At 34.2% G+C, this 8690-nt stretch overlaps 1 protein-coding gene across 1 annotated transcript; it reads right to left on the reverse strand.

The window, feature by feature from the left end:
• Positions 1–4938: 4938 nt before the first annotated feature.
• On the reverse strand, positions 4939–5499 carry LOC143606331 (uncharacterized). The gene has a single exon (XM_077082133.1). It carries the CDS (start codon positions 5497–5499, stop codon positions 4939–4941), a length of 561 nt encoding a protein of 186 aa, XP_076938248.1.
• Between the last annotated feature and the right edge of the window lie 3191 nt (positions 5500–8690).

Below are 8690 nucleotides of genomic sequence, written 5' to 3' on the forward strand. Positions count from 1 at the left end.
TAAAAAAATATTTGTTGGGCTGAACTGTAGAAATAATCAGACTGATTTAGTTTGATCCATTAGTTTAATCGGGCAGCCAACTAAAGGATTGAAAAAGATGACTACCGTTGTTTGTAGCCCGGAATAAACAAAAGGACCAAATAAAGAATTTGTTCTCACTTGCAAATGGTTACAATAATTACTGTTTTGCAAGTTTGCTAATTCTTTAACGTGAAATTGTTTTGAACGTATCACACGAAAGAGTACACAACTCGGTGATGTCATCCCATATCATACACTACTACAAAATAAGCTTATTGTAACTTTTCACATGCAACCATTTTAAATTGTGTTGTATTTGACTCTAATGCAACTTCATTCAATATAAAGGTTGCATTAAAGGACTAATGCAACTTTTTTTTATTAAAAGTTGCAAAAGTTTAATGAAATTGCAACCTTTTTGCTTATAAGTTGCGAAAATTGTAACTTTTTTCTCAAAAGGTTGCAGATTTCATAAAATTTGCAACCGTTAGATAGAAAAGTTACAATTTTTGGTCGCATGATACTTATACAGGAAATATGGAACCGACTCCTATCAAAACCAAAAAGACTTAAAAACATGAATTTTTCTCATTGCCCGCCTCCTTTTTGAATTTTTTTTCATTGCCCAACATTTTGTTTATTTTTTTATGCCAAGAAATCTGACATCCTGCGCCCAAATCATTTTCATGGGCTACTAGGCTTGTATAAAAAATTTCGAAGAGGATATGAATTTGAAAAAACCATGTGGCACCTAAGCTAATCCGGTAGCTGTCTGGATTTAAAAATATAGTAATCGCTAGAAAAATTCACCCGACACCTGGAAATAAGCAAGCGATGCTGGGAACATTTTTGTTGGGCAAGCAGAAAAGTAGGTGGCCGACTAGAGACAATCTTGACATGTTTTATGTATGTGGTGCTTGATTAATAGTGTAGAAGAAATAAACGAGATGGTTGATTTTTGAGTTAGATATAATGAAGTCGGTGGAATTTTAATGGTCATTTTAGGAATTGTGTTGATCAAAATAGATCATTTTCTCTGAATTAAAACAAAGATTGTAGTCACATAATTTATTAATAAGTTAATATATCCCAGACAACCGTCCGTTTGGCCCACAATACCATTTGACCGGGATATTATAGCCACGTTTGTGTTGCAATCATCGATACTAAACCCTCAAATGCGCCTTAGGAAAACCGTCATCGGCACTCACTACACCTCTGAAATCTCTCGATTTTCTTAGTCGCCTATTTGATCGTAGTTTCCGTAGCCATTTCTGACTCGAATTTCGGGTTTGCGTCTTTATTGTGTAATTTCTTCTGTTGTTTGTAACTAACAATGTGTCAAAATGTTTGTTTATGTGAGTAATTATTGTGATGTGGCTTTTCCTTGGGAATTATTGTTTGCGCCTGTTATTTCTGCTGAGATATGGGTTGCTTGGTTAAGAATTTTGGGTATAACTCAATTTGTTCCTCTATAACAATGCGAAATCTGTTTAGGAAATCATTTTATTCTTTTATTTTATGATTTGTTAATTAATCCCATTTTTTTAAGTTTCTCTTTTATTTTCTCTTAGTTTTCTAAAGATTCATGGGGTACTTAATATTTGTGGTGGAATTATGGTTTAGAACTGTTTTGATGGCATGTAATATACTATATATCCTTATTGATTGTTAATGGTTATATAGGACGCATCATACATATGTATTTTTTTTACTAATTCTGATGATGGAACCTTGAACTCATTGTTTGTGTAGTAATTAGTATTTCAATTGCTTTTATAGTTGACCTTTGTTATTGAGAAGAAATTATCCACAAAGAATCCTAAACGTGTTTGCAATTAACTTACTTCTAGGGCACAATAGAGTAATTTTTTATTCTTTAGGATGATTTAGATTAATATATGTTAAGAAGAAACAATCCATGTAAATACCTTAAACAATGTGCAACATTTTCGCTCTTCGGTTCCCTTTTATATCACTCTATATTTTTGTATCAAATTGACCTTCATTTTCAGGTTCAGCATGCTTTTCAACTTTTTATCAATACTCAAACATCACATGAAAATGGTTTATGGTATATTTGGCATTGATGAACATCTTGTGAGTTATAATTACAGTTTTGTTATTAGCCTTTTGTGAATATAGTCGTATGCTATGATATAATCACTGTTTAGAACATTTGAATTCAGTAAAATGTGGCGCCCTAAATTGGTTGATTCGTCCCTGCCACTAAAACGTTAATCATGTTGTTTCCTCTATATGTTAATAGTAATTTGTGACCAGCACATATATACATATTTTAAAAATAATTAGAGATCAAAATTGGGAATTATATTTAACAAAATGATTAACCGTGTGTTGAACCCATAGTTTTCAAGGTGCAAGGCGCAAAGGGTGATCCTTGGGCCTAGCAATGCGTCTTTTTAATGTTTTTCTCATCTTCTTCTATATTACCATTTTAGGATGCGACTAATATGAATAAACAATGGTAGTTTTAAAGATTGTTGATTATATTAGTTTGATAGTTAAAAACTTGTTCATCTTCATTTTGTTTTCTCGTATACGAATATTGTTAAGTGTTAACTATCTTTTTCAATGTTTCAAAGGTCATCAAGAAAAAGTCATGCACGGCTAATGCCAATCGTGTTTTTGGTTATGAATGATATCTTGCCCTTGGTAAATTTCTCAAGAAATATGATTATTATAATAAGTTGGCTTTGGTTCCCTATCTTTTAGATTAAATCTTGAGCCCTAAAACGAAAACCAGTGCTGTCATGTTTCTGTGTTAACTATGTAAACTATCTTGTAGCTATGAACCCTAACTTTTTGAGAGACTTATTAACTTATATTGACCAATGTATTCATTTATGTGCAACTGAGGTTTTTGGAGGCTCAGCAGCATGGCTTGGCGACTTGGCAGGTAAAGAACTTTAACCACACCCTTGCCCAGGTAAGTCGTTAAGCTTGTATGCAAGATGCATGTGAAACTTGGGCTTAGTTAACTAAGCCAATCCCATTCAGCTCGTGCCAGCTCTTTTGTTGCAACTTTTTGTTGCATTGCCGTTGGAGTGTTAGTTTGTTGTTATGTACCCCTTCTTGATTTAATCAACCATTTCATCGTTGGTGGAATTTTAGTTCTTGTAGTCAGATTGCATGTTCAAAGTTTTAGCCCAGTTATTAGCATGCTAGTGTGGTGATAGAAAGACATGGCGACATTGAGGTAATTAATACATGTTTGGCCTATTTCCCTTCAACAAGTCAAAGCTATGTTGTAACTCATTAGATCACTATGTGATAATGTGTGCAAGTGTATAATCGTTCTAACAGTTAACTGTGTTTTGATATGTTGTAGGCTTCTCAAGAACAATATGAAATTGGTGATAATATTGTCCACCAAGGTATTCAATTATTGGAGACATCTAATCTTCAATTATGATTCGTGATATGTGTTTGCAAGGCTTTTATTACTTTAGTCTTTACCAGGTTAGTACTCTTTAACATGTTTTATACTTTTTCACCAGGCCTCATGTATTGTTCTAGCAATTCACATTCCACAATCCCTTTGGTTTACTACCCTTGGATGGCAAACAACCCATTTGAACTTTGATCTGTTATCAAACCATGCAAAGAAACCGAAGTTGAAAAACATGATTGCCTGAAGTGAAAAGAAATTGAAGAGGACAATCAATGGTAAAAAAGTTGAGCTAGAAGAAGCTATGCGAAGAGATTTTGACACCTTACAAGAAAACTTTGAGGCTTTAATGCAGAATATTATGGAAAAGCTACCAACTAGAGTAATTAAGTCAAGACCTTAGAGACAAGTAGGAGGTTTTTGTTACTTTTTATGATTGTAATTGACAGCCTTGTTTGATTACGTTGTTATTTTGAGATATAACATATATTAAAGTGTGATATACGATTTTATATTATATTTATGTTATTGGTACGTTGGTGTAATTGAGAAACTATAGAATATTAATAGAAATTCTAGTAACTCAAGCAATGAGCTACATGGTTGCATTTGCTTGCAAAAAAGGTCGCATTGTTGTAACAAAAATATTAAAAAAAGGTTGCATTTGATGTAAAAGAAAGGCTGCATTTTAGTCTAGTAAAGGTTGCATTTGAAGTTTCAAAGGTTGCATTTGGGTGTTAGAAAAGTTGCATTTAAAAGTTAAAAAAGTTGCATTAGCATATAAAAGGTTGCATTAAAAAAGGTTGCATTTGAATAGTAAATGCAACTCTTTCAGAAAATGTTGCATTATCTAACAAAAATATTAAAAAAAGGTTGCATTTGATGTAAAAGAAAGGCTGCATTTTAGTCTAGTAAAGGTTGCATTTGAAGTTTCAAAGGTTGCATTTGGGTGTTAGAAAAGTTGCATTTAAAAGTTAAAAAAGTTGCATTAGCATATAAAAGGTTGCATTAAAAAAGGTTGCATTTGAATAGTAAATGCAACTCTTTCAGAAAATGTTGCATTATCTAACAAAAAGGTTGCAATACGTCTAATGCAACTTCACCTAATGCAGCCCTTGGTAAAAGGTTACATTAGGCCTAATGCAACTTTTTCATGGCCTAATGCAACCATTTATCGGGGTTGCGTTAGCTTCATTTTCTTGTAGTGATAGAAGCATTCCCTTAAAGCCAATCGGTATTAAATGGTGCATGAACACATAAATGACTCTTAAACTGTCCTCTATGGTGAGGGGCTTCAAAGCCCCTCCCCAGTGTCACGTCAGTGTCACGTGGGCACTGGGGGCTTCAAAGCCTCACCCCAAAGATGCCCCTCTATGGTGAGGGGGCTTTGAAACCCTTTTTATTTTTTTTTTATTTAATAAACCAACAAATTTATTAAATACAATAATTATCAAATACAAACTAAATTAAAATTAAAAACATATACATAAAAAAATCAACTATTTTTAGTCGTCGTCGTTGCCGCCGCCGTTTTGTTGTTTGTTTCTCCAAATATGTTCGACCAAATCCGCTCGAAGACTGAAATTCGTTTCCTTTTTTCGTGTTCTTAATAAAATAGCAAATCTCTCATCTTCGTTTAGTGTTGTTATCGGATCTGGGGCATCATCGTACTCGCCTTGACAAATTGCTCTACCCGAGTCCTCCAGTATCATATTATGCAAGATAATACAAGTGTACGTTACATTTCTTAACGTATCCATGTGCAGAATATGAGCCGGATGTCTAACTATAGACCAACGTTTCTTTAATACCCCGAATGCCCTTTCGATGTCCTTTCTGGGCGACTCGTGTTTTTTCTTGTAATATTTTCGTTTATCATCAGTCAGGCACGTAAAGCTATGAACCAACGTTGCCCAATTCGGATAAATGTCGTCGACTAAATAATATCCGTATTCATAGTTGACACCATTAGTGGAAAATGAGGTGTCGGGTCCAACCCCGTTTACGAGACGGTCGAAAAGAGGAGACGCATTTATCACAACTACATCATTGTTTGCACCGGGCATCCCAAAGAACGCATGTCATATCCAAAGATCAAATGATACATAATTTAGATAAAAGCTGATGAAAACGACCAAACTACAATTTACTCTATTTTTAATACGTTCTAATGTAAAATATAAGAAACTAGTATTTTATTCGGCGCGTTGACGGGCAGATTGGTAAAACCCGGGCGATAGGAAAACTCAAGCGTTGAGGAGGTAAGTCGACGCGAATACGATCGGTTTCGAATACAATTTGGTCAGCTTCGGTAACGTTCATTACAACATAAACAACGTTGGTGAACCCAAGCGTTAAAGCCCCAAAAAATTCGTTAAATTAACATATAAAAGAATTAGAACCACATTTTTTCGGTCAGTAATACCCAGGAATTGGTAAAACCAGAGCATTGTGGGTCCTGGGCGTTGCGGTTTTGAGTCGGTAAAACATACAAGTTGGTAGCGTTGTCGGTCTCATGAGTTGTGACGGCGAGTCGGCGTGAATTCAATCGTTTTTTTTGCATTTGTTAAGAGTACTAAAGCTAAAACCAAAGGGTCAGTAACCTAGGCGTTGGTAAACCTTGAGTGTTGCGGCGGTAAGTCAGTAGAATCCGGGCGTTGGTAAAATTCGATGTTGAGGCGGTGAGTCGATGTGGATTTGATAAGTTTTACTTACATTCGTTACGGTACTGGAGCTAAAACAAAATGATCGGTAACACGTATGATAAAACTCGAGCGTTGTTTGTCTTATCCGGTGAGTCGACGCAAATACAATTGGCATCCTTTACGTTCACGTTCGTGTGGTAACGAAATAAAACAAAAGGAAAAATTGATGTGAACCAATGATGAAACGACACTTGGCTCAATCAACCCTAGTGCGGCACCAAAGTTGTGGTTTATAATGTATAGATAATTTTAGTACGTAGATTTAAAGCAAGTGGGCAACGCAAAGCGTAAAAGTTCACCAGTTTCAATAGAAAATATATATAAGGATTCTAAATGATCTCGGAATCTCCAATTGCATTATTAAATGTCGATAGGTACATTATTGTCCACGTGACATTATAAATGAAAATAACAGTTCAGACGTGTTAAGTTTATTTTAAGAAAGGAGCACTTTAAATTTTTTAACTGATCCGTTGGATAGAAGCACCTTTTTAACCGGCTGACATTTTGATCTTTGAAGGATAGGAGGGAAGTGTGTATATAATAGGGGTCACGTCTAGTGGGTTTGGGGAGTAATAGTTTCACTGTCAGACAGACTGCTTTAAAACTGATTCATGAAAGGTGACTAAACAAGAGAAGACGTATCTTGACAACCAACGTATATTTATATCTTTTGTACACTTTTTGTTTCCTCGCGCCTGAAGTTGTGGAACTACCTAGTCGAGTCCAACAGGTGATCAATGTAATTTTTAAAAGATTGAGTATTGCAATTCAAATATAGATGATGACGCAATTTGTTGTCGGTTTTACCTTCTGTTTCAATGTAAGTACTACTTTTTAATGTTGAAAAGTTACGCTTAGTTGTTAAAAATACCAACAATAGTAATATATAATAACACTTCCAAGTTTGATCATTAAAAGAATGTCTCTAACCAATAATAAACGATTTATACAACTATATGTAATATGCAACCATTAACATCATATGTTATATGGGGCTGGATGATAGATGAAAAATAAGTCAGATGAATCATATGAGAAGTAAATCATATGGCTTATATGGTTTGTTTGACTAACAAATAAATTTCTGATGTGATCATTAATAACATCATATGACCCTCTAACGTGCTTTTCACACTATCATATGATGACCAGACATACGATATATGTGAATAGTGTACTGGAAACATAGTGCTTGTTATGGATTCTAAACAGTAGAAACTAAAAAATCAATATTAGTAAACTGCCGATAACATATAAATGGTGAAAAGGTAAACAACCATTAGATAAAACATGTAATGACATGTGTTATGGTACAAGTGAGATAGCGGTGAGCCCTGCCACGTGGGCTACATGGGCATGGTACGCAGCCATTCCCGTGGCGCCAAAGGGTGCGGGGCCGATTCGAGTTCAACGAGCTTGAGGGCCATTTGATTCTATTTTATTTTTTTTTTGGTTTTTAAATATTAATTATATATAATCAAATTAGTTCACTCTACCTTATCCCACAATCACATTTCACAAATCACTCTACCTATACACCCAATATACTGTGAAATGAGAAAGAACAAGCATGTCGGCTACGTATTGACTATATATATATTGCCCCCCTAATATACTGTGAAATGAGAAAGAACAAGCATGTCGGCTACATATTGACTATATATATATTGCCCCCTGCCAATAATATTCTATATTCGTCTCATGTGGCATATACTCTTTACGTTAAGACAAATATAGACTGCTATTAGATTATATCATTAACTATTGATGAACAATACACATTGCTTATAGTTGTGTAAATGTGTCGGCCGGTTGGGCCTTTGTTTAGGTCGTTCACTAAGAGAGTTCACCGAAACATGATCTTGTTTATTGAATATGGAACCACACAAAATGTAAAATTGTTATATGAATTACCTGATTTTACATTTTACTTCGTACCATTAGGATATTTAGGAATTAGGATATTTAGGAGCTGTTTGTTAATCTTGTGTTCAATCATTAAGATGTCTCACTAATTAAGTGGTAGCGATCGAATCATTCAGTATGTATCTGAAGTTAACTATTAGGAAGCTCTATGAACGGTTAATATGTGTTTTTTTAGTGAACCAAATACACTTTACCGCTGGCCAATTCAAAGATAACATTTAAATGTAATTATTAAGAGATCGAGTACCAAACAACCGTTACTAGTTGTATACTAAAAAAAGAACCTATCTTTAATAATTATTTAGTTTAAGTTCGGTATCTTCTGGACATATCACTAGGTTTACACATCATATATTAAACTATTGTAATTTGATAGATGTAACATTTTTATTACTAAAATTGGAACCTCTACTTATTGAATACAATTAAACAACACAAAATTCAAGATTGTCACTGAAAATAAATCATAAATTACCAGCAATAATTCTACGTACCTAACAATTTACAATTCAAACACAAACCTATGGAATCCAAATTAAGCACTAGATTAAGTAATTATACTTGGGTCCCATTTAGCTACTCTTTAGGCACATATGAACTCCTCAACACGTTCAAGATCCATT

Source organism: Bidens hawaiensis, unplaced genomic scaffold (genome assembly GCF_021521415.1).
Source record: "Bidens hawaiensis isolate Kalapana, Puna unplaced genomic scaffold, B.hawaiensis_p1.1 tig00074346_1, whole genome shotgun sequence".
Classification (NCBI taxonomy): Eukaryota; Viridiplantae; Streptophyta; class Magnoliopsida; order Asterales; family Asteraceae; genus Bidens; species Bidens hawaiensis.